The sequence below is a fragment of the Petromyzon marinus genome, chromosome 26 (assembly GCF_048934315.1).
Source record: "Petromyzon marinus isolate PM22_M1 ecotype Great Lakes invasive population chromosome 26, UKy_Petmar_22M1.pri1.0, whole genome shotgun sequence".
Classification (NCBI taxonomy): Eukaryota; Metazoa; Chordata; class Hyperoartia; order Petromyzontiformes; family Petromyzontidae; genus Petromyzon; species Petromyzon marinus.
The window spans coordinates 9,539,699-9,566,548 of NC_133692.1; the positions used below are offsets into that span (position 1 = coordinate 9,539,699).

Consider the following 26,850-nt stretch of genomic DNA (forward strand, 5'->3'; position numbering starts at 1 on the left):
TTCAATCTGTGCATAGTCAGCTCTGATGAATATCGATCGACACATCCATACATCACACTCGAGAGCAGTGGCTCTTAACCTTTACGACGGACTTGCAACCCTTTCGTTCTCAATCGTAAACAAAAATATATACAACGTTAACAAATACAAAGATTTGATGAAACAAAGTAGTTGTGTTTACGTGCCCGTGCTTATTTGTGTTTCGATGATTTACTTTAAAATAAAAAATCTGGCCATGTCTCGCACCCCCAGAAAGGGCATCACGCACACCAGTGGGGTGAGTGCACCCCAGGTGTAAGAACCACTGCTCTAGAGTGACCATCTCGGTAACGTGCTGTCCTCCACCCTGCACACGTGTCCCGCCAAATCACAGCCTCCTCTGCCTCATTCCACGTTCTATTCTGAACCTAAACGGTGCTTGCCAAGAGCGGCCAATGATATTCCTGGCGTCGTCCGCACGAGTACACGCAAAACCATTCTTCTCAATCGACTGCTAGACGAGTGCCTCTCAAACGCCCTGCCAGTTGTGGGGGTCATTTTTTTTGCCATACTTCACCGCGATAGTCAGTATGGCGAGGTGGTGCATTGAGACGTGGAAGGATGTTGGTAGAGAACAAGATTTTGCTGGCCTGCCCATCAAGACTGCCCATCACGAGATCGGGCTAAAGCCCATTTAGCCTTCCAAGATTCGAGATCTGGCGGTGGCGAGATGTTAAATACCTCGCCTGGTATGCAGGAGGTCGTCGGTTCGATTTCGACCCTGACGCCTGCTGTATATTTGGAGTTTGCGTGTCCCTTTCCCCGTGGTCACGTGGATTTTTCTCTGGGTCCTCCGGTTTTTCCCCTCCACATTTAGGAGCAACAACACGCGTTCAGAGTATTTGGCTGCTACAAATTTCCACGTGATAAGCCACTTCGCTGAGCTATCATTCGTGGCTAGGTCGCTTATGAAGAAAATATCTATAGAGCTCAGTGGGCCTTAGCTGGTAAGATAAAAAGTTCAGTAGTTTAATTCAGTAATTCCGGACATTTGAGTGATGTTTCTCCTCCCGCACAAACTATCAAATGCCGGTCCTCTCTTGCAATGGAATGACCGTGCAGTGCCGACGCACGGGTCTAAAGTTCTAAATCCTAAAAAAAAATTCTGGCGAAGACAAACACCCCCCCCCCCACACACCTCTATCCTTCTGTTGTTTTTACGCAATGGAGGCAATCTGCAGGAGACATCGCCGGCTTCAAAAGAGGCCCTTTTAGAACCCACAGCAATGCGTCAAACCCGACCTGCCGTAACTCAGGCACCGCAGTTCCCTTTCATCAAACCGCGCTACACATTCACACAAAACTCCCTGTTGGTTTTGGTGTATTACTATCGTACTGATATTCTTCCTGCCCCCAGCCTTTGTGTTGCATTTACTTTTCGGATTAGTAAAGCTTTCTGAAGAGACAATAATACGCACGGGCACACAAAGACAAAACAATCTCTACAACTTTCATCTTTACCAACTGATGGGACACTTGAACCTCATAGTGGTACCGCGGGGTACCATAGTACCCCAGGCTCTCGCATAATGTCCGTGATGCAGTCACTTTTAGTCTGTTGATGGTCGGCGATACGGCAATCGACTCATCTCGACGAGCTGTACACTACGATGCACCACCACTACGGTGTGTACCGCGAGCGTTCAGGGTTATGGCGCAATCGTCCTGGCCGCGTTTCGACATCGCGGAGTGTGGCACTGATGTCGGATTGTTTGCTACCCCAGTCGCGGAGTTAAGTACAACCCTGCGAAAAAAAATAGTGTCCCAGAAATAATGTTTATTTAATTTTTCAGGCTACAGTCTACATTATAGACTGCTAGTACACTCACCCAGCTTAATAAACATTGCTACAGTCTACATTATAGACTGCCAGTACTCACCAAACTGAATAACCAGGCTACAGCCTACATTATAGACTACTAGTACACTCACTCCGATTAAGAACTAGGCTACAGTCTACATTATAGACTGCCAGTACACTCACTCCGATTAAGAACCAGGCTACAGTATTATTTACAAAAAAATGTAAAACAATTTTATTCACTTTATTTTTTATTATAATTTTTCTATCTACGTGACTTTACCGAAAGAACCAAACAATATGCCTAGGCCATTCTGTATTATTTGGTACCCCGGGGTACCGCCAATAAGGATCAAGTGCTGCTAGCGATCACCTATTATTATAAAGGCTGTATGCGTCGTGGTACAGCGGTCGACACACTTTGCTACGATCCTGCAGGAGGCTCGGGTTAGATTCGGGGCGATGTGTGCCACGTGGTAAAATTAACCATGTCACCTGCCCCGTCTTCATCGACTCAAGCCTCAAATTGAGCGCCTGGTTGTTGTGCGTAACCATCGCCACCCACACCCTCGTGGGCCATGTCGACCTTCGTCGGGTGCTCGCTAAAACAAAAGGGGGGGTGGGATCCTTGTCCTCGTATGCACCCGAGAAAGTCAGATGCGCGTACCGTTGTGTGAAAACGTCTCCACGTATACCGGGTAAATTGCGCGTGGAAATACCACGACGCATACGAGTGTGTCGGTGTGTGGGTCTGCAAGTCCGCGTGTGCAGCGATGGGATGTATCAGCATACTGCGCGGCCGTCATATCGGCACAATGACAACAGCAGGGCTTCATAAACAAAGCTCAATAGCTCTCTCCATCAAGGGGACGCAAAGCGCGAGAGACAGGTAGCCACTGAGGAGCTCCCACTGCCAGGAGCGCTAACGCGTTTACACGATATGAGAAGCCGAATATGAAGCCAGATGAGCGATATTAGCGAGTGTCACCTCCGCTCGACAGTTTTTTTTGTTCCCCCCACAGCCCTTCCGATGCGATCTGCCTCAACAGCGAGACACCGGGGGATGAAGGGCGCAAGTGCTGTTAGCGAGCACCTATTATGGTCGCTGGGTGTTCGACTCGGCGGTCGAGCGGGCTCGCGAGCGGAAGGTTGCGAGCTCAAATATCTGGTTGGGGGTCAACTCGCCCATCGTCCATCCGGGGGGGGGGGGGGGGATCACACGAACAGCCGCAGCCGCTCTGTCGGGGAAGCCAACGGCGATTGGGGCCTGTGGACACGACTCGCTTCAACAATCGGAATGTGGAATTTCCAGCAGCATCGGGCTCAGGACAAAAAAACACGTGTGACCGTCTCTTATCTACGCGAGCGTTCACGACGATCATCATCATCACAGCGTCCCAGCAATGCGAACCGACTCATCAGAGGGAACCGAGTGTCGTCTTCTCAGCACCGTCCGTGTCCTCCGCTTCCCGTCTGCCGCACGCGATGGACGCATTTAGGAATTGGTCACACATCTCGATTCTGACGAGAAGGGCTTGACGTCCCACCTCCGCCTCCCTTCTTACCTCCTCTCATCCACCTCGTCAGCTCGCACCTACCTGCTAGAGCTGAACGATCAATCGATTTCAAATGGAAAACGCAATTTGAAACAATGCGATTAGCAAATCGCAAAGGCAGTGATTTTAAGTCCTATTACTTTATTGGAATTGTTTTATTTTGTATTATTATAATTTTATTTATTTTACTGAACAATTGTTCTATGTTTGATTGTCCTATTTCAAGTAAAACATTTTAATAAATACATGTTGGAAGCAATTCATATCTTTTAAGTTCTCATCCTTGCATTAGACTACATAGAGCAGTTAATATTTTAATGGTATCACGTGGTAATGCTCCATCACGTGTTTTAAATCTATTACACAGTGAATATTGAACTGAAGCTTGACTTAAAAAAAAATGTAAGCGCAAATTGCAATATCTGTCAGAAAAATCGCAATGAGATATTTTCCCCAAATCGTTCAGCCGGACTGCCTGCCACCCCTCCCCTCCTCCTGTTTACATCGCCTGGGAGACACACGTGGGCCCACAGGGGCCGTAGGTGGACCGCACTGACCGCGCTGCCCAATGTCTTGAGAATCTTGAAGGATTGTTCCTTCGTAGACTACGTATCCTTGGTTATAGTTTCTGTTCGAACCATCGAATATGGCAAAATACTAGAATTGGGGTTGCTTAAAGATGTTTAGGGATAATACAAAAGTATAAAAAAGTAGTTTTTACAATACATCCACCTTCAATAAAACAGCAGTATAGGTCACATTTTACATACAAAACGCATTTAATTTCTATTTACATTCGCTAAAACGTTAGTTTTTTTTGCAAAAATAACACGTTTGCACTTTACTTAAATGTGTCATTTTGAGTCCATTTCCTTGCATGTATTAGGGGCAGATGTTACTTGTTTCTATGCAACGGAAAGTTCTCTGTCCATGTGTCCATCAGTCTACAAAGACAAGTTACGTGTTTACGCAACCACAAAAAAACCTGTAACCACCACACAGCTGTCCACCACCACCACCACCCACAGCTGTAGAGGGTTTGGGCAAAACTGGGACAAAAAGTTGCTCCTGGGAATGTTTTTGTGGTTCTGTTGTACGGCTCCCAGGTGCGTATTCGGGTTGTACCATGCGTTGTTCGCAGCCATGTCCGACGTTCCGTTCATCGCCATCAAGAACCGGCAACACCATCAACAGCAGGCAACGCAAACTAACCGAGTGAGAAAGTGAGCCACTTTATTCGGATTCCTCAAGAAGCCCCCACAACACGTGGAGCAAAACGTCGGTCATCGTGCCGAACAGCACGTGGTACAACTGAACAACTAATCGGAACAGCCATGAAAACGCTTTATAAAAACATAAGATACGTGCAGCGTGTCAGCTCACGCGTAACGCACGTCTCCCTCGACACACATTTCCTGTACAGCAGATTCCCCTCGCACATGGGAGGCTCCCCACACAAACTGGCTTGCCAGCTTGTTTTTAATCACATAACCCTGCTCCATTTACTCAATTCATATTTATTAAAACAAATTAAAACGTTTCCCCCCCCCCCCCACCCCCCATTTGCAATAAAAATGGGATGCAACGGGAGGCACAATGTATTTTTTTGTACAAATCTGTATGTAGAGTGATGCGGGTGACGCGATGCGGTCATGCGTGACGCTATGCGATGGTGCCTGTGATGTTGTGGTGCTGCAAATCTTTCCATGTTTACCGAGCACAACATTCGGGGGGGGGGACCCAACTCTCGTCCTCACTTTTCCACGGAGAAAATGTTGCCACCAACACTTTCCGTCACGTTTATTTTCCCGGATTCTTGTCGACTTGGCCCACTCTCCACCAGCAGTTAAATTTGAGTTACCACCAAGTTTCTCAAATCCCCCTGCCTCTTTCCACCCGGCAGTATAAATGGATAGGGCACAGTGAGTTGATTGCTAGGTCACGTGTGGCGGGTACTCTGGACTCTTCCAAAACATCTTCCAATGTGGTAAAGTAGGCCAAAAACCTCGAGAGGAGGCCCCTTTGGTCAGCAGTGGCCTGAACATGCAATTGCCTGAACATGCAATTGCGTGACTAAGAAATGAACAAGGCTGTGCTGTGATTCTCCACAACACCGTTTTGCACGAGTTAATAAATTAAGTAACAATTCACGGGAAATGGTCAAGACTTTTGGACATGGTACACGTACGTGATCGTCCGTGGATGAATCAAGTAATTCAATTCGACTCGCAGATGTTTATGGTTTGACACCACTATTGATTCTAGTCTTGTAGCACAACAGACCCCATACACTGACACCACACTACACGTTGCTTTTGGCGTTTAGTTTGTCCTTGTCCTGCACCTCCAATTAGCATGGTTGGCTACGTACGGTTAGACAAAATGTCAACGTACACACATGGGAACAATCCAGGCCTCAACGAGGCCACGTGGATTCGCTGTAACTGGGCAGTGTGGCTGCCTTACTGCACAGGGAGCTGTGCACTCTCACTCAGGCCCAACCTCGGAACTCGAAAAAAAAAAACAGCAGAAAATTAGGATGTTACACTATTGTTTGGAACAAGCATACGCTAAGCCAAGCGTACATTAACACCGAATAGGAATATTACGATCGCTTCCCTGCAACCGCAGAGAGGAGGCAGTGGGGACAAAGTAGGAGGGGCCAGAGTCCAGGAAGGGCCCAGTACCAGTGGCGCAGCCTTGGATTCCCCATTCAATTCCTTGCGCCTGGGACCATGCCAACCACGCTACACCACTGCCCAGTAAAACTTTTGTCGTGGAAACGGAGCACGAGAGTACGGGTGAGAAGATGGGCACAGGCTGCCAAAGCACGAGTGTGGAATCCCGCGCGCAGGTTGCGAGCGAGCTCACGAGAGAGTACGCACAATGTGGGCACCCGCATCAAGAAAGCACGACGCATCCCAAACTTGTGCCCGGTGCCAATAAAGTTATTCAAATGTCGCATGGCACACACACACACACACCCACACGCAGCTATCAGGATTGTAAGTCGCACCCCCCCGACCTTTCCTTGAAATCACAGGGAACAAACGTGCGTCTCAGCGGTCCGGAGACCAAGGGTTTGCCCCGTGCGTTAGTTGTGCGGCGCGTGCGAAGGTGAGCGGGAGAGAAAGCGGGGGCCCCGTCGCGGCTCTCAGAAGAGAGCGCTGCGGGTGTATCCCAGCACGCACAGCGTGTGCAGCATCAGGTGCTGCACCTCGGCCCAGGTGTCCTCGTGAGCGGCGCTCACCTGCGCCAGCTCGCCCACCACCTCCTCGTGCTCGCTCAGCTCGCGCAGGTGCAGCTGTTGCACGCGGGGGGGAGAGGGGGAAGAATTTGAGCGACGCAAAGGTTGAAGATTTATGCAAACGAGGATGCATATTAGTTGCCAGTACGTTAAGGCGGACGGATCTAACGGAACTGTACAACTGTGACAGAACACGCGAGTAAGGTGCTAATTTTATTTACGTACAAAAACCCTACTCTTGAGTGAAATCACAATCCTAAAGCATTGATTGGATGCAAGGGTGGATTTAACATTTACACGATCCTCAACTTTGTTCCCATAACCCTGTATCCTCGATGACCCCGCGAGTCCACGACCCTGCACCCTGATGACCCCGCGAGACCTATGACCCGTACCACGACGACCCTCGAGGCCCGCACCTTGAGGAAGAGCGCGAGCTGGGCCTGCAGCAGCTGGAAGTTCCCACGGGAGCGGAGACCGTGCAGGGCGGATCGCAGAAAGGCGGCGAGCAGCACCGGGGACCCCCCCCACGCGGGGCCCAGCGCCCGCAGCTCCGACTCGACCGTGCCGGGGGCCAGGGACGACAGCTCACGAAGGGGCCCCGAGACTACGGGGGGTGAGGAGGGGCACGCGGACGAGGCGGGGGGGGGGCAGGGGGGCACGCGGACGAGGGGGGTACACAGGGATGAGGACAATGGAGAGGAGGACACGGGGAATAGGATGCATCATGAAACTGTAGCGTCATCCCGAATCGTGGTAGGTGGTTAAATTGTTACGCGCCCTACGGCTGCATCCGATGGCAATGTGAGCGAGGGTTCTCGCGTTTGTGTACCCCCCCCCAACTCCCCGTGCCCTCACAGTCGTTCGACTCCCACGCCTCCTCGAGGCTTCGGCTGAATTCCGACTTGGGATTCAAGTGACCCAGCTGCACTACCTTGGTCGCGGCCTGCAGGCACACACACAAACACACAGGCGTGTAACGGCACAAAAGCACACACACACACACACACGCAAAACATACATTTGGTATTTGCGCCTTTCTTATTGCACAAAGGGCCATTCTATCAAAAATGGCGCTAAGGTTATGCTTTGTAAGCTTTTTCAGATTCCATATTTTAAAGTCCGTCAAGTTTTTTCAAAGCTGTCTGTATGGAGCAGGAGTCGGCAACCTGTGGCTCTGGAGCCGGCTGCGGCCCATTAAGAACTGTGTCGTGACGTTGCTTAGGAAGGACCACCATCTCGTATTCACCACACAGTGCATTGCGGCTCTTGAGATGTTGGGGGTGGTGGGAGGGAGGGGGGGGTTACTAAATTCGACAAAAATGTACCTTGTTGTTTTGGTTGCCGACCCCCGGTATAGAGAGTATTGGAGCAAGTGCTATTAGCAAGCGCTTATTAAGGTTAGGACAGTGTGCCTGGGGGTGGGGGCATGGCCAGCATCACGCTCGGCCGCCTTTGTCTCTCCAAGAAAGTATGTTTACACATTGCACCAGGTACTCATTTAAAGTCGAGTCAAGCTCGCGGATGCTCAGAACCCATTGGTCGCCGGGTTCAAAGCATAGCGTGCTGACCACTACGCCACCTCTCCTCCGCGCAAAGACAAAGATGCCCTGTATAGCCTTTTACAGACTTTCGGGGAAGCGCTGTTAGCGAGTAGCACTTACGAAGGTTGGCACGGCAAACGAGGGGGGTGGGGGTAGCCAACACCACCGCCTGACCTCCTTCGTCTCCCGAGGGGCAACGTTTACACACTGTACCAGGTACTCATTTGAGGCTGAGGTGGACTTAGGGGAGGCCCAGGACCAGTTCAGGTAATCATCACACGAGACGCCCGCACAAAAAAAACAACACACGCAAAGACTTGCCTGCGAGTCCGCGATGGCCGGGGCACAGAAGGCCGGTGTCAGCCCTGGAGTGGTAGGCAGGAAAAACGGAGCCTTTTCTGGGGCACGGGGAGGCTCCTTGGGCTTATTCCGCTTCTGTAAAGAAGAGGCGACCAAAGGTCAAACACTCACAGTGACTTCACTCCAACAGGCATCTCTTTCCAACGGGAACCGACGGTCAACTCGAACAAAATGTGCTAATGACGGCAATGTCGAGTCGTCGTTTAATTAAAAAGGTATTTTTTTTGTGTGTATCTCCTCAATGCTGGTTTCATTCTAAAGGTAGGGTATAACAATCCGCTTCTAGATTACAGTGCTGGACAGGAAACACACAGAGGCGTGTGTGAGCGGGTGCGTGCCTAAGATATTTCCGCGCGTATGCGTCGCACGCAAGTGTGCGCGTCATTCCAAACAATTAGGCCATTGTGCGCCTGGGTACACGGTCCAAATTTTGACCAAAATTCTAAATATTACCTGCAAATTACTCAATTGGGATAACACGTAGCAATGGGAGCGCTACTGGCAGACTAATTCCCCACTCGCAAGCCGGGTGGCGAACCACCTTGTGTGGGGGGGGGGTGTCATTTCAAATGCGATGAGATGAGACGTGAGAAAAGCAGCTAATCGCGTGAAAGGTTTCTCCGAGACGCTACCTCGGCGTAAAGGAGAGTGGGCTCCCATCAAAAAAACAAATCATTCTCAACTACGCGTGTGAGCATGCTTGAGTGCGTGCGTTTTGTGTGCGCGTGTGGAACAAACGCCGCAGTGACGTCACCGCCACTTAGTGGTGTTGTTGTTTGTGCGAGTGGTGCTGGCCACCCACCACCCCCCCCACGTGTGCCACCGTGGCGGCCTTCATTGAGGTGCTACGGAGCTAACAGCGCTTGCCCCCCAATGGGGGGGGGGGATCTTTGTTGTCGTGTCGTCGTTGCGTGCGTGCGTGCGTGCGCGAGCCCTTGCCCTGATGACGTCCAGGCTGAGGAGGTTCTTCCAGCGGCTCTCGGGCACGGACGAGAGGGTAACGAGCGACTCGGAGAGCTGCTCGGGGGAGTGGAACTCCGACACCATCGCCTCGTCGCCCCCGTCGTCGCCAAAGACCTCGTCTTCTCGCACCGCGACGTCACCACCTACGTCCGCCCGGGTGGAGGCAACCGCGGTGGTGAGATGTTAAGCTACCTCGCCTGGTATGCAGGGGGGTCGTGGGTTTGATCTCGACCCCGATGCCTCTTGTGTATTTGGAGTTTGCGTGTCTCTCTCCCCGTGGTTGTGTGGATTTTTCTCCGGGTCCTCCGGTTTTTCCCTCCATATTTAGAACCAGCATGCGTTTCGAGTATTTGGCTGCTATAAATTTGCACGTGATAAGCCACTTCCGTTGAGCCATAATTTGTGGCAAGGTCGCTTCTGAAAAAAAAAGCTATGTAGCTCAGCGGACATTACCTGGTGAAATAAAAACCGCTAACGAGTTAGCTATAGACCGAGTCGGTGAACGTGGCGGCAGTGAATGAGTCAATGAGTGGCTGACATGGTGAATGATATTCTCAATTGAGATGGGCAAAGCGGTGATTTAATCGAGTTAAATGACAAATGAGATGGCAAATGCGTGTGAAAATGGCAGAGTGAAGTAAATCAATGAAATGGCGAGTGCATGAGCTGCTCGAAGTGATCAAAAGAGTGAATGGGATAAATGAGTAGATGAATGCGCGAGTTATTATTGCACATATGAAATGGAGAATGATTTGGCAAGTGAGTTGATGCAATGAAAAATGAGTGAATAAGGTGGCGAGTGCATGCATGGGTGAATGAATGAGATGCTGAATGAGCTGGTGAGTGAGCAAGTGAATGAATAAGCTGGTGAGTCCAATGAATGAGCTGGTGAGTGGGTAAGCAAGTGAGTGAATAAATTATTTGGTGAGTTAATGAATGAATGAGTTGGTGAGTAGGTGAGCGAGTGCTCTGCCCACCGTGAGAAGCTCCTCCCGGCAGAGCCTCCGTCTTGGGCTCGTAGTCAGCCGGGAGAGGCCGCAGGGACACGTGCGTGTACATGCTCCTGTTAGACCTGCGCAGAGAGCACACGCACGGCGTATACACACAAAGATCTCCTGCGAAGCCGAAACAGAACGTTGGGGCAAGCGCTGTTAGCGAGCACCTATGAAAGCCAGATCGGCACACGAGGGGGTGGGTGGCCAGCACCACGCCCGGCCGCCTTTGCCTCCCCACTGGTGATGTTTACACATCGCACCAGGTACTAATTTTAGGCGGAGTTGACCTAGGGGAGGCCCATAACCGATTCAGTATATCGTCACTGGTGCTGGCCGTAAGCGGGAACCGCGCTTGGGTCGCTGGGTTCGTAAAACAGTGTGTGCTAATCACTGCACTACCATTCCCCACACACACACACATACCTACACACACACACATACCTACACACTCCTGCTGCGTACAAAGACAAAGACGGAGTTGACCTTCGTGGGGTCCGGTGAGCAATTCAGTGATTGTTTGGACAAGCGAGCGAATGAGTGGGTGGGCGGGCGAGTGAGTGTGTGGGCGAGTTGACGCGCGAGTGGGTGGACAAGCGAGAGCTTAGGAGCGTGGGTGGGAAGTGAGTGGGCGGATGAGTGTGTCAACTCACCACAGGTAGATTCCGAGGTGGTCGCTCAGGGCTGTGGCCAGGTAGTCGCCCGTGGGCGACATGGAGAGGCTCACGACGGGCGAGGAGACGGCGAGCACGTCCACCAGGCTGACCGCGACCACCACCGCCACATCCACCATTAGTACCACAGCAATACCACCACATAGTGCATGTGTGTACACTGTGTAGAGTGTGTGTGTGTGTGTTTATAGTGAGCATGTGTGTGTAGTGAGCTTGTGTGTATAATGAGTGTGTGGTTTGGTATGCATATATAGCGAGAGTACTAGTGGCCAAGTGCGTGTACATAGCGAGTGTGATTAACACAGTTGCTACGTACGGTGCGAAAAAAGTTAAACATGCATGCAGAGTGTGTGGTGTGGCACGTGTATGTGGTAATGTAGCGATTAGCACACTAATATCTAAACCTGTCCTGGGCATCCTCTATGTTGACTCAGCCTTAAATGAGTACACGGTGCAGTGTGTAAACATCAGCACTACCCACCTCTTTGTGCAGTTCTGGCCTTCATAGGTGCTGGCTAAACGTACTTAACCAAACAGTCTGTTAAGGCTATATGGAGGAACTTTTCTTTTTGTACACAGCGTGTGTGTTTAGTGTCGTGGATGTACCAGCCCGAAGGCAGGTCCCAGGTCCGCACGCTGCGATCCATGGAGGCCGTGAGGAGCCAGCGTCCGTCCGGGCTGAACGTCTAAGATGCACGGAGACACGGCGTTACACAGACGTGCAGTCAGACATATACAGCGATAGACAGGACACAGACATGCAGATGCGCACACGGAGACATGCCGACACAGATATACTTGTGGATACACACACACACACATAAACACAAAAATACCTACAGCTATGTACACATGGATACACACATTTAATATATTCACCCATGAGGTGACAAACCCAGACAGCCAGACTGATCACACAAAGCCAGAGAGAAAAATAAATGTACACATACAAAGAAACACACTTGTGGAGGTGTGTGGGTGAGGTGTGGGGGCGAGGGTGTAGTGACGTGTGGCGAGGGGTGGAGATCCTCACCGCGTCTGTGATCTGGGCGCCGTGTCCGTTCAAAACCCTGACGATCTTCTTTATCTCCACGTCAAACACGAGCACGGAGAGGTCGTCGCACCAGACGGCGAGCAGACCACTACGCACCGACACCACCACCAACGACATCATTAACACCACCAAAAACAATATCAGCAGCACCAACATCAACACTACCACCAACATCGACACTTCAACCACCTCCGATGAGGCATGGCTGGCTACGTATGGTGCGAAATAAGTTCAACATTCATACAACCATCACCTACAACTCCTTCAATACCTCAATAGCTATTCACCACCACCGATAACATCGTTCACATCACCAACAGTACTATCATTATCATCAATACCATCAAAAACACCATAGCTATTCAATGCCACCACCTACAGGACTACGCATCATGACCTACAACACAATCGCATATACCACAAAACTCCATCACCTTCGATACGCCCAAAACCAGCAACAGTCATTGCTATCACCACCAAAGACAACTGTAAGAGTTATCTTCTCCGAGTGTCTAAGAACCCCAGCCCCCCGTTACTCCCACAGAGATGAGCGCTGCTGCTCCGTTGTCCATTTGTTTAATTGGCCCCCTGCGAGAGACTGTCCACTTCACGGGAACGTGGAATTTCCACCACTGGCCTCACAGCCACCGGGTGTTGTCACCCACTGGTGCCCGTCTGAGCCGAGAGACGGTGGCTCCGGTCATCGACTCGGCCGCGATGGTGAATTCCCATGAGCCCCTCTCCTAATGCAAACAAGGCCTTCCACCCCCTCCCCGCTGCCAGTGCCCTTCATGACCCTCCTCCTCCCTGCCACCTGCCGTCTCGTTCCTTCTTCATCTACCGCCTGTCAGCTTAAGAAGTCGCAAGGGGCCGAATTCACTCCCTTTAGCTTCACTGCTTCATTCACACTCGCACCCTTTAGTTCCAACGTCGTCCTTTATCCTTCGAATCAAGTCTCATTCCTCGTCTCCCTCTGATTATTTTTCCTTGTACTCCGCAACGGACATAGCGAGGGTTGTGGGCTCACGGCTGTATTCACTCGCAAGACAACATCCGGTCATCGACATCCAAGCTATTTTCGTCGTTCGTCTGAACTACATTTTCTGAACGAGCGTTGCCTTTCGTCTAAAACCCTACCTCTCGTTTCCTACGGTTTCGAGACATGACCTACAACCTCGCTCGCGCGCCGGGATTTCGGGTTGCACCCCGCGTGCTATTTGGTACGATGTCCGACGTTTCTCTTCACGTGCTGGGGGCAGCCTCTTCGGGAAGTTGGCTCCCTGCTCCCTGCCTCAACCGGCTCGTCTCTCTCGCGGTCCGCACCACCCCGGTCGGTCACCTGTCGCGGTGCAGGATGGCGCCGCCCGGCGCGGCGGGGAGAAGGGTCTCGTGGAGGAGCGCGCGGGACTTGAAACCCCAGACCCGCAGTGCCGAGTCCCCCCCGACCGACACGGCCATCTGACCCAAGAGGTCGAGGGCGACGGCTCGCACGGGGCCCCCGTGAGCTGCTCGTTGTCACGACGGGATAGGGCGGAGAGATCGCGAGGTCAGGTCAGGTGAGTTGAGCGCTGCGACCAGTGGCGGGATGTGGTTGGCATCGGCACAGGCGTAAGGCGTTAAAAATGGGTGGCCCGGTCCAGTTGACACCACCCCGACCCCCTCTCTGTAGGCCGACGCCTGGGCCGCTGGCCACTGTAACAAGGCCATTTTAAGGTCGTGACATGCTCAGCCTTACCCCTTCCTATGCGTGGGTTGACCCGGGGGCGTGGGAGGGTTGTGGCGTTACCCGTGGGCGAGCCGAACGAGCCGCGCGGCAGGCCCGACTGCAGGTTGTAGACGCTGACGTGGCCGGAGGAGAGGCCGATGATCGCAAAGTTTCCGCAGGGAGAGACAGTCACCGCCTGCAACCAATGCCGGCGTGGTGAGCATCAACGCTCCTCTTTGGAATTTCTGCCTTGTCGGCAATCGTGCGCACTTGATAGGCATTTAGTCTTTCCTCCCTATTCCATTTTCTCCATCTTGCACCGTAATTGTTCTGCGTGTAGTGTGCAATGGTGCGGTACAGCGCGATGCATTGTGATGGCCCAGTACCGCCGGTAAAGTGGGGTGCGGTGCGGTGCGGTATGGCGGGCGTCGCACCGTAGCGGTGGTGGGGTCCGTGCGGTCGCGTTTCATGCCCTCCGGCTCCAGTCGGTGGCTCCCCATGGATCCGCGCAGGAAGCTCCACGTGCTCACGCTCACGAAGCCTCGGTGGCACGACACGATGCCGTCCCAGTCGCTCTGGCGTGCCGTCTCTGACGGGTGCGTAGGAGGGTGGGGGAGGTGGGGGAGGGGGGTGGGACACAGGGAGACGTGACGACAGGGCAATGCAGGGGACCAACAGGGGAACGCGCGTGACACCCAGCAACAAGTGCGGACACACCGGGGGGGGCGCACACGGGGTCCATGATGAGAGGACGCGGTGACGGGCAGGCGCGCACTATGCATGGGTACGCGTGGATGGGTAAGATTCCGCAGACACGTCGGGGATATGCAGGGACGCGTGCGGATACGGAGACTTGGCTACAAGTGGGTGAAATGCGGAAGATACACGGGCACGGGAAAACGAGACACACACACACGAGGAGACAGAGGGACGTACGGGAACACATGGGGACACACAAGTAGACACAAAGGGACATGCACGGGCACAGAGGGATACAGGGGGAGCACTTGGGGATATGAGCGGGACACGCAGAAGCTCGCATTATCTTCAGGATCATCATCACCACCGGTGTCATCCGAGACGTAATCAACAGCACCATAATCATATTAAGAACCAACATGATCGGCATTATATCACCATACTCGTCCTCAACTTGTCATCGTTATCATCACCATCGTCATCGCTCGTCGTTAGATGACACAAACACTCAACTCCATCTCACGCATGTGCCATCGCCCACAGACCTGATGCGAAGGCGCAGATGGGTGGCAGCTTCATCGTGTCCAGCTTGAGCCCTTTCTTTTTTGACTTCTTCTTGTTGATGGAGCCTGCACGTGTCACGCGGCACGCGTGGGAAGTGTTGGGAGAAGCAGAGGCACATGCACACACACGCATTGCAGATTGGTGAACGTAGGCGGGCCGATAATGGAGCGATGACGATGATGATGTTGGTGGTGATTATGGTGCTGTTGTTTATGTTCATAGTACACAAGGCAACATTGTTAGGGTTGCCGGAGACCATGCTGACGGTACCGTTGTCGTATTGATGGTAACGGGGGTCACATTCATTGTGTATATTGATGGTGCTGGTTGTCACGTTGCTAGTGGCGAAGTTGATAGTCCTGTTGATGGCGTTGGTGATCACAGTGATAGTAATCACTGCACCTGAAATGAGTTAAATGATGACGTCACCCTGCTGCTCTGTTTAAGACCGAGAGCAAGCGAGGGCTTTACAATTCTGGCAAATTTCCCGATGATGCTGGATGTAATTACCAGCGAAACGTATTCAAACTGTAAATGTTGTGGATTCACTCTTCAACACACCGGTGGGCTAAAGTCGTTAACTATTTGTCTTTTGTCAACGTGACACTTTATTTTGCTGATTGGCCGTGTCGGGTGGTGGAGGGTTACGACACATTTATAATTAACGCGATCTAACCCAAAAACCTTTATTATGGACGATGTGTACGTCCGTGGTGCTGATGGTGATCAAGATGGTGATGATGGGAGATTCCTACTTGTCATGGTCACTAAAACGATCGAAATTACTACAAGCACCGTTAACGCAACCACCACCATCAACATAAACTCCAGGAACATTGGTGTGGCCACGGGTACTCTGAACATGACAACCAACTCGAGCAACTTCACCAACAGCACCACGAACCGATACCGTCACGGTAGTAATGACGGTGGCGATGGTAATGGTGCCGATGGAGCTATTGACGGTGATTTGTGGTCGTGTTCATGTCGATGCGCCACTTGGACTCCTGGTGCAGTCATTACCGCGGCCCAGGCTTTTGTTGAATCGGTCGTGGACCACAGAGAAGGACTGCAGCGTCCCGTCCTGTCCTGTGCAGGCACGCATGCGGGGGACACGTCGTGGACAAGCACGGTCAGACACACAAGAGGTACGGACAGACAGACTTGGATACAGACAGACACTGAGAGACAGAAGCAGGGACGAACATGGTTAAGACTCGGAGATACGGACAAAAAAAACGGTGTGACGCACAGAGAAACGGACGCAGTGAGAACGCGGTGATATGTGCAGACACAGACTGGCTGTCTGCTTATCTATTTGTTTTAACACGTAGGCTTTCGCGACCAATATCATCCATAATACAGGTTTTTTTGGGTAAATATATAAATGTGTCATTGTTAAACCCACCACCACCCGACACAGCCAATTAGTAAGGTTTGTCACGTAAACAGAACAAGCCAATTCGTTACTAGTACAGCAACACCGGTGTGTTGGAGAGTAAAGCCACAACATTTACAATCTGAGTATGATGTTTTGCCAGTAATTACAATCATCCTGTTTCGTTCCTTAAATAGAGGGGTAGATGTGATGACAAATGGGGGGGGGGGGATTAATGAATGCATATCAATGACTATGGGTATCCATTGCCGTTTGAGTTATGTATATGGTAATCAACATACATAGTGCGGCCTGGAAGCGTATTATTAAATAATACATATTACAATTCTTTATAGGGGAAACACATACTAATTAACGGATTACTAACATAGCCTATAATCACTAACACACATTACAACTAATTACTAATCTACAACTCATTACTAATCATAACCATTGACTGATTACTAATCGATTATATAATTACAATACCCCCCCCACCTCCGCCTCAAATCACTGCACCTGAATGAGTTAAATGATGATGTCACCCTGCTGCTCTATTTAAGACCGAGAGCAAGTGAGGGCTTTACCATTCTGGCGAATTGCCCGATGATGCTGGATGTAATTACCAGCGAAACGTCGTACTCAAACTGTAAATGTTGTGGATTCACTCTTCAACACACCGGTGGGCTAAAGTAGTGAATTATTTGTCTTTTGTCAACGTGACACTTTTTTTTTGCTGATTGGCCGTGTCGGGTGGTGGAGGGTTACGACACATTTATAAATAACGCGATCTAACCCAAAAACCTTTATTATGAATTATATGCATGCCCATTAAGTACGGCCATTGTTCTTGTACTTCCTGTCGATTGCGTGCACTAAAATAGCCGTACCAACGGTAACCCCTATTGAAGCATGGTGACCTGTTTAACGACATTTATATATTTACGCGATGTGACCCAAAAAAAACCCTGTATTACTGACGCTCATCCATTTGCGTCAACGTCTCGCTGTCCCCCCGGCTGTCCGGCCGAGCGAGCCTCTCTCACCGGCGCTCAGGATGTTGAAGCCATCCTGGCCGTGGTGACGGATGCTCGTCGGCGGGGCGCTGTGCCCGCAGCGTTCACGCAGCAGCCTGGGGCTGCCCCCGGCCGACTCGAACACCCACACCTGGGGGAAGCAAAGGGAGGCCGCCATGAGGGGGCATGGGAAGGTGTAGGACACACTGGAAAGGCGTTGGGAGGGGGGGGGGGTGGGGATGAGGGAATGCACGGGATACTCAGGAAAGAGTGGGGGAGAGGCGAGGCAAGACAAAGTGGGGCGCAGTGGCAGAGAGATACAGGGAGGCATGTGTCATACCCCGAGGCAAAAGGAAGCAATGAGGACGACAAGGAAGGAGAGCACGGAACACAAGGGCACAGATATGGAGAATCAGGTACACAGGGAGAGGAGGTTCAGGGACAACCACGGATATACGAGAAGGCAGAAGAGAAGACTCGGCATAAGAAGGCACCGTGGGGACACATCGGGGAATAACGGATGCTTGAAGACGCGCAGAGAGACACGCGGAAAGACCGAGGCACGAGAGGAGGCGCGGGGAATGCACGGAGGCAGCGTCCTGGAGCGACGGGGAACCGTGACCGCACCTTGATGGCGTTATCCCCGGCCGTCGTGAGGAGCAGCGGCTCGTTGTGGATGAAGGTCGCCCCGGCAACGGCGGCCGCGTGCGTGTCCCGCATCTGTGCCAACAGCTTCCTGTCGTGCAGGTCCCACAGTGCAATGTGGCCCAGGGAGCTCCCTGTGGCCATTACGGCCGGACCGTCTGCGGCAAAGGACCCGCGGATACGGATGAACGTTGCGTTACGACGCGGCCATAAAGGCACGAACCGGTGAGCATCGCACTGCAAGCCGGGGGCTTAAACCACAGAGACACAGCAGTCAGGTCTCTCTCGTAATTATCATTAACCTCGGTTGAAGACATCCACTCAACTTCCCCCCGAGGCCGTGCTGCGGCTATCAGACCTGCACATGGACTTACGAGTTGCCATGCACAGACATGGGGGGGGGGGGACACACATCTCGAATTCCCCAACATGACTCCCGAGCGGCCATGCAGGGCACGGGGCGCTCCCACCTGTGCGGAAAGATATGCAGGTGACAGGGCCCCAGTCCTGGTGGAATTTCATGAGCGTCTCGTCGACCTTGATGTTGTGCAGGAACACGGAGCCGGACTGGAGGCCCACACCGACAACATCCACCGCTGGGGCCTGAGGGGAGGTGACGCGAGTGAGCGAATGAGCAAATCGTGGTGCAGTCATATACTTTATTATTTTTATATCACTACCAGACAGCAACCAACCAACCAACCACCAAACAGAACGATTAACTACAACCATCAGACAGCCACTAATTACAAGAACCCACCACTATGGCCAAAGGCTCGACAGACACATTTAATCACAGCATACAACCACAACCACCAACCAAAGCCAACAACAACGACCAGTCACTGGCAAGCTAGGTGCGATCATCAATGCACTAGGCTTGAAAGCTTCTTGTAATCAGCAGGGAGCTGAAACCACAATTTAAACCCCGGTTTTAAGTGGCGACAGCTCACAGCTTAAGACGCAGCCATTATGAACTCCTGGACAAATGCACAGCCACCTTAGAGAATGTGGTATATCAGGCTAAATATTGGCACTTTCAGTCGGAAAGCCCCATCAAGCCTTAAGACTTTATTTTTTCAGGCGGGTCCTGCATTGGGATTTGAAGTGAAATTATTACCTCCCCTCTCCAAACCCCCTTCCCCATGGCGATTAGATGAATTGTCACAAATCAATTGATTTGTTATTTTTTTTGTTTAACATTGTGGCGTATGTAGCAGCCTCTTGCGGCCACATGAGAGACGTGAACATATTACATATACAAATTGAAAAAACAAATTCCTACACGAGCGATTCAATGTGTGTGCCGCGAGCATAACAATTGACACCGATTTATTATGGCCCGAATTGGGATGTCGGGATGTTTGGCCAGCTCCAGAAATTAGTGTTGTGCACATGGTGTGTGTGTGTGCGTGCGTGTCTATATGTGGGGAAAGGCAGTGCAGCAGTTAGTGCACTACGAACCCGGCGACCCCAGTTCGTTTCCTGCTCATGGCCAGCACCAGTGCCAATATACCGAATCGGTTATGGGCCTCTCCTAGGTCGCCTCAGTCTTAAATGAGTACCTGGTGCGGTGTGTAAACATCATCACTGGGGAGACAAAGGCGGCCGGGCGTGGTGTTTGCCACTCACCCCCTCGTCTGCAGTGTTGGCCTTTATAGGTGCTCACTAACAGCACTTGCCCCAACAGTGTGTTAAGGCTATAAGGGGGATCTTTGTCTTTGTTTATACACAACACCTACCTGCTGCAGGCAAGTAACTTCTGAAGCCCATCCTTTGAATGTGAAGAGCAGCTTTCTGTTTGTTGTGTGGGGGGAGACATGGGTCGACGTGAATAGGGTAACAAACACAGACACACACATCGGGATATGGGAATGAACGTTTAAAGGTTTCACAATTCCACTGCGGCAACCACATAAAACGTGTATGTAAAACTCAGTTTTATATCGCGCTATTCACCCAAGGCCTGATAGCGCTTTGCAACACAATCGCAGTAAAAACCCTTAATATTAAAACCAAACAGGAACACAAAAAAAATAGTAGGCCATGTGTGTGTGCCAACGTCGTGGTTCAAATTCGATAAATTGGTGGCAAATTACTTGATTTAGGAAACCACGTGACAACAGCACTCCCTTCTGGCAGACTAATGCCCACTTGCTGGCCAGTGCCACGTCCAACCCTGTGCTGCACAGGGACAGCTGCCACATGTGAAGTGACGATGGCACAGCGGACTCACCCAGTCTTGAGGTTCCACAGCTGCAGAGGGCCCTGCCGGGAGCCAAGCAGGACTTTGTTCATGTAGGTGCTGGGGTGCATGACGGCGCTGATTCCAAACACCTGGGGGTCGGGTTCCAGCCTCAGATACTCCTCTGGGAAACAACGGAGGGAAGCAGGGAGGGCGGCACGAGGCGATATATGATGTCAAGAGAGCAGGGGTCGCGGTGTGGCTAGTACACACGAAACGTGTCGCGCCCCTCCCGCGAAGTGATTAACTCTATTTAACAACAGAGATCTGAACTGCATGTGCAGAAGCTCTCGGCCTTATGTAGCCCACCAGCTCTAAAGTAACTGCTTGCGGTCTGCATAAAACTGTAAATGCAGTGCACATCTTTGTGTGTTGCACAATGTTTTTGTGTTGCGGCCTGCACTATTTTTTCGTGTTGCGATGAGCTTCCACATCATTTACAGATGTTAACTGATGTAATTATCAGTCACTATTGGCAGTCATGATTCCACCCCATTCATTAAATCCTTTTTTGTCAAGTATAGTAGGGACTGTCCATGTATGCTAGGTTGTCGTAGGTGGGTTCAGGGCCGTGCTAAGTGACCGTTAGCATACAGTAATGTGGTAAATCCATTCTTGTATTGCACATATACACTCCCCCGCCTTCACCAAATCACATCAACCAAAGTGGTGAAGTATGTGCAGTAATTCAGACGAGCCCCACGGCACGTCGAACTCTCATCCAGCAGTGGATTGTCAAAAGGGCCGTACGTGTATGGGTCAGAGTGCTGGCTTTTATGCCAAGAGTGTGGTGCTGGTCACACTGTTACTTTGCGTGGATTGAAACACAAAGATTCCCCATATAGCCTTCAACAGGCTGTTGAGGCAAGTGCTGTTAGCCAGCGCCTATGAAGGCAGGCACGGTACATGAGGGGGTGGGTGGCTAACACCATGTCCACCTGCCTTGGTCTCCCCAGTGCTGATATTTAGACACTGGACCAGGTACTTACTTAAGGCTGAGTCCACCTAGGGGGGGCCCCAGGACCGATTCAGATAATCATCACTGGTGGCGGCCTTGAGCGGGAATTGAACTCGGGTGGACTTGGTTTATAGCGCAGCACGCTAACCACTTAGCTACAACCAACACGAGCCCTCACACATTCACACGCAAACGACAGCACAAAAATCCACGTGCACACAGATCCACCATGCCAGACGCGCTCACCTTCCGTCTGAACGTCCCACACCACGAGGATGTTGTCTCTGTCCACGGACACCAGATGGTCTCCCAATGGCAGGAGGAGGTGGACTTCTCCCGAGTGCCCGTCGTAGGTGTGCACCACCTGCTCGATGGGGGGAGGGGGGGGCGCACGGACACACGAACACGCAGCGTCCGTTCAGGCGACGGGCAAGTGTCCTCCTCCGCCCACCGCACCTCAAAACTAGGGTTGCTCAAAATCATTTTATTGGAGCTATCGATAATTGCATGCAAACAAAAATATATTCAAATTGATTATCGGTTTTGCCACACATTAAAATTATGCATCACCGATCTTTGGGTTAGACCGTGGAATAATATGTCTACATTTATTCCAGCAGACACCCTACCACCCGATATAGCCAAACAAATTATACTGTCGCGTTCGCAAGCGTTTAATGCGCCAATTACGATTGCTTCAGCTCTTCGGTAAGTTGAAGAACAATTTTCACAACCAAATGTTTTAATTAGATACTTTCATCTAATGACTAAAACTCATCGGTGAGCTGAAACAATGACTGGTGCATTGTTAAACGCTTCTAACGCACATGACCATTTAATTTCTGAATCATTATCTGCGAAAATCTACATATCAACACGTCAAATGTCTAACAGCCGTACGCGTGTGCTGGAACGTGCCACGTGGTGATTTTTTTCAAGTTAATTTAAAGAGTAGAGTAAACACCGAGGTGTACGCAAAACAATGCATGAAACACGACTAAAATAACACTAAGGTTATGGGAATGTATGAGCCGACATCAGTATGTTCTCGCTGGTTGTAGGCGAGAAGTACAAATCACAAGAAAGGGAGACGCGGGCAAATCACATCTGGTAACGCGGGGTGGCTCCCTTCGGCATCCGCTTGCCCACACTGCGATGCTGCACACCCACCTCTTTCCCGCGAGCGATGGTAGCGATCTTGCTTCCGTACGCCGCAAATGCCAACATGCGGTTCGCTGCGAGGCAGCTGATGTCCTCCGGGAGGGCATTGCCTGTGAGAGGAATGGTGAAGTTGCAGTGAAGTCGCTTGTAACAACAATTACCTCCTCTCGGGGAAAGCCTTGCTCAAAAGCAAAGTACTTTGTTTTCAGAAGGGTCCTGATGCACTGGGAATTTCTGGACAATTCCAAAGACGGGTAACAATATATATATAGCCTGTATATCGCCACATACTAAGATAAATGACTTAGTCTATCGGCCTCTTGCCTTTGAGAAGGGCCCTGTGTTGGGATGTTTGTGCCACTTCCATTAATGAGTGTTTGACTTCGTGTGGGAGGAAACCGGAAAACACCCACCACGCACATCAGGGGAAGACACTGAGTATTGCCATCCATTGCCACATTAGTGTCATGCCTACAACACGTGGAAAGTCTTGCTGTTTACCCATCCAAGTAATAACCAGGCCCGACCATGCATAGCTTTCCAAGATCTGACGCGATTCGCCGCACTTGGAAGCTACAGAGAGTAACACAACATCAATACTGCCTGTTTGTAATGCTGGTCTCACCTGTGATGTATGATGCCCTTCACAGCAATGTATTGATTAGGAATGAATTATAAATAATCTATACACTTGAAACATTAATGACAAGAGGTAGGGCAATATCGGAGAGGTCCGCGCACTGCGCTTTGAACACAATAACCCGAGTATGATTCCCGACCAGAGCTAATGTTAGGGTGGGGAATATCTGGACCAGTACTGTACACCCCCTTTCACCAACTCACACTGTCCAGTGCGGTGAAGTATGGTCAAAGATCTACGGCCGACACAGTGTTGGGAGGCCTTCACCCAGCACTGTATTGACAAAGGGTTATCATTTTTAGATTTTAGTATATACTCTATAGACTTGCAATATGGCCGGGCATGCACCGCTGCATAAATATTGATTCTTACGCTCACAATGCATGAATCAAATTATCTGTGTGAGAATGAACTAAGCCTGTGCTGGACCTCTCCAAGGTCGACTCGGCCTTAACCGGGTAACTTCGAGCGGTTTGTGTGTGTGTAAATATCATCACTGGGGACATAACTGTGGGCGAATATGGTGCTGGCCATACCATCCTCTCTTGCGCCACATTTAGAAACGTAGATAATTTTGGGGCTATAGATTTCCACATAAGCTACTTCGTTGAGTTATAATTTGTGGTAAGGTTTCTGAAAAAAAAGTACAGTGGCCATTACCTGGAAAGAAAACGAATAAAAAAATATATATTTGTACATACTTTAAAAGTGCTTTGTTTACCTTTCATATAATTTTCACTCCTATCGTGTTTTGTATTGTTTGTTGTTGTAACATTCTGACCTTTCCCTACTGGACAATGGTGAAACAGCGCTTCATAGCTCATAGGATTCCTCCAGTAAAAAAAAAATATTATGATTGTGAACAAGCACCTGCTCACAGCACTTGCTCCACCAATTTGAATGTCTCAAAGGGGGACAATCTATGTATTTTTGAGTATGTGTGTGTATGTGTCCGTACGCACGCATGTGCATCACTCACTGATGGAGACAATTGCAAGCTTGTTAACCTGTGGAACACACACAAGATGTGGTCAGTCATTCATTCAGAATCTGAATATTTATTAATACTGGAGTAATCCAATGAGCTATAAAGCTCTTTTCACGGATGTCCAGTATTTGTACAAGCACAAAGTATTTGTACAAGCACAAATAAGCACAAAATAAACATATTCGTCAATAACACTGCCTTCAAAAGCATATAATAGGCGACGTTTTGGGCAATGGGCCTTTTGCAGAGCACACCTCTCTCATTCTCTGGCCTGCCAGATGCTCAGAGTCAAAGGCGTAGACGGGTCATACTAAGTTCGACGCAAGACTATACGATACATAACTCAAATTAATAATTCGCGTCGTTGTGGAGAACGCAACGACATAATTAAGCAGACCAAAATACTGTAAAGGTGAATTATTACTATGCTGTACAAATGTAAATATTGGCTGTCTATAGGATGCGAATCTGCGTGTATTCCCCACGGCGTGTGCACGCCGTGGTTGGCAAGTACTGCCTGGACAGTCGCAGTGGCGAACACCTGAATGGATGTGGGTGAGTGTATCAAGGTAGTAATTATAATATATTGGGGGGGGGACACATCCCTCTCTCCCCCCCCCCCAATATTCAAATATGTTGAAAATGCCCCCCCCCAATATATTGCTATAAAAATTGCTATGCTATGTAAAATAAAAACAACAATGTGCTAAACCTTGGCCACAATATCTTGGACTTAGTCTTCATATAAATCAATGCACAGATTTCTGTTTATACGATTGTGGTTATGGTTGTACTTTATTAATCCCTAATCTCTGCCATTACATACAATGAAACAAGAAATGTACAAAAAATAAAAAAGAGCAATGTAATACAATACACTACTAGACATTAAGTCCATCCCACGTGTTAGTGATTTAAAAAAAAATATTTTAGGCAGGAAATGAGTTTTCAAATTTAGATTTTTTTCTTCGCCGCATTAACAGCGGCGAATGTGTGGACCGGTCCCATGCCTCGCCAAGGACGACTGAGCCTCAACTGAGTGGCCTGCCGCGGTGTGTTACACACAACCAATGGGGAGACAGCAATTGGCCCAACAGTCTGTTTAAGGCGATATAGGGGGATCTCACGTTGCACGTGGGTATGTAGCAACGTTTATAACTCTGTGTAACTGTGTATAACTGTGTGTGACTGTGTATAACTGTGTGATACTGTGTATAACTGTGTGACTGTGTGTAACTGTGTGTGACTGTGTGTAACTGTGTAACTGTGTATAACTGTGTGTAACTGTATAACTGTGTGACTGTGTGTAACTGTGTAACTGTGTGTAACTGTGTGTAACTCTGTATAACTGTGTGTGACTGTGTATAACTGTGTGTAACTGTGTGTAACTCTGTATAACTGTGTGTAAGTGTGTGTAACTGTGTGTGACTGTGTGTAACTCTGTATAACTGTGTGTAACTGTGTATAACTGTGTATAACTGCGTGTGACTGTGTGTAACTGTGTATGACTGTGTATAACTGTGTATGACTGTGTGTAACTGTGTGTGACTGTGTAAACTGTGTGTAACTGTGTGTAACTGTGTGTGACTGTGTATAACTGTGTGTAACTCTGTGTATAACTGTGTGTAACTGTGTGACTCTGTGTGTAACTGTGTATAACTGCGTGTAACTGCGTGTAACTGTGTGACTGTGTGTAACTGTGTATAAGTGTGTGTAACTCTGTGTATAACTCTGTGTGTAACTCTGTGTGTAACTGTGTGTAACGTGGGGTATCTCACGCTGTACGAGTGCAGCCGGGGCCCCACAGCGGTGAGCACGTACGCCTGCTGGTGCCGCCTATGAACACGCACCACGTGCGGCACGGGCCCAGTGAACAAGCCGAGCGCGCGGAACCCCTCGAACACGCGCGACATCGCTCCCCAACAACAACAACCACCACCACCAACCACCACCACCCACGCAACAAACAACTAACTAGCAATTATCAACTATCTATCAATTAACAAATGAGCTATAGGCCCTGGGCCGGCTCGTGACCACGTGCGCGGCCTCGGAGCAGTCGTGGCCACCAGCACGCAACGGGCGAGAGATCGGAGAGGGCCTGGATTAGCCGTGACGTCAAAACGCCACGTGAAAACCCTCGGTGACGTCACGACAATGGGGGGGGGAAGCCCCCCCCGAGCTGGATCTGGAAAGATGACGTCACGTCGATGTAACAACGTTCATCGCTGCAGAAGACGTCGTATTGATGGCACAACCTCGATGGCTGCAGGTGACGTCATATTGTTGCAGCTACCTCGATGGCTGCACATGACGTCATGCTGATGGAACTACCTCCATCGCTGTAGATGACGTCATGTTGATGAAACTACCTCGATCGCTGCTGATGACGTCATATTGATGGAACTACCTGGACTGCTGACGATGACGCCATGCTGACGGAACTGGATTTGATCCCTAGGGATGACTTTCATGCGAATGGGACCGGCTTGAACACCTCGCAAGATCTGTGAAAACGGCTGGACATCTGTGAATAAAAATGCTCCATAGCTCATCGGATTCCCCCCAGCCGAGTTAGAGATTCTGATTCTGCGTCTCATCCCCATCGTGGAGGTTCG

General features: G+C 50.2%; 1 protein-coding gene across 2 annotated transcripts; it reads right to left on the reverse strand.

Annotated features, from left to right (window-relative positions):
• Positions 1-4,612: 4,612 nt before the first annotated feature.
• Positions 4,613-26,435, reverse strand: WDR36 (WD repeat domain 36). Of its 2 annotated transcripts, none has more exons than XM_032961262.2 (23): positions 26,011-26,435; positions 24,224-24,251; positions 22,614-22,714; positions 21,690-21,807; positions 20,477-20,609; positions 19,983-20,037; positions 18,711-18,843; positions 18,223-18,398; positions 17,626-17,746; positions 16,222-16,287; positions 15,180-15,263; positions 14,370-14,524; positions 13,966-14,131; positions 13,570-13,735; positions 12,210-12,318; positions 11,783-11,862; positions 11,156-11,263; positions 10,488-10,582; positions 9,487-9,653; positions 8,509-8,622; positions 7,502-7,589; positions 7,063-7,250; positions 4,613-6,700 (listed from the first exon to the last, which is right to left on the reverse strand). In XM_032961262.2, exons 1-23 carry the CDS (start codon positions 26,143-26,145, stop codon positions 6,551-6,553), a joined length of 2,736 nt encoding a protein of 911 aa, XP_032817153.2. In that variant the 5' UTR covers positions 26,146-26,435; the 3' UTR covers positions 4,613-6,550. The 2 variants fall into 2 exon arrangements, with proteins under 2 accessions (XP_032817153.2, XP_032817154.2); XM_032961263.2 differs by having other exon boundaries at positions 14,017-14,131; positions 26,011-26,430.
• Between the last annotated feature and the right edge of the window lie 415 nt (positions 26,436-26,850).

Excerpts from the sequence above, each read along its gene's own strand:
- WDR36 (XM_032961262.2), bottom strand. The coding sequence starts at position 26,145 with ATGTCGCGCGTGTTCGAGGGGTTCCGCGCGCTCGGCTTGTTCACTGGG. Across the intron at positions 14,132-14,369 it reads CGGACCCCACCACCGCTACG|GCGGTGACTGTCTCTCCCTG; the intron begins GTGCGACGCCCG and ends CATTGGTTGCAG. Across the intron at positions 7,251-7,501 it reads GGCGTGGGAGTCGAACGACT|TCTCGGGGCCCCTTCGTGAG; the intron begins GTGAGGGCACGG and ends CACCCCCCGTAG.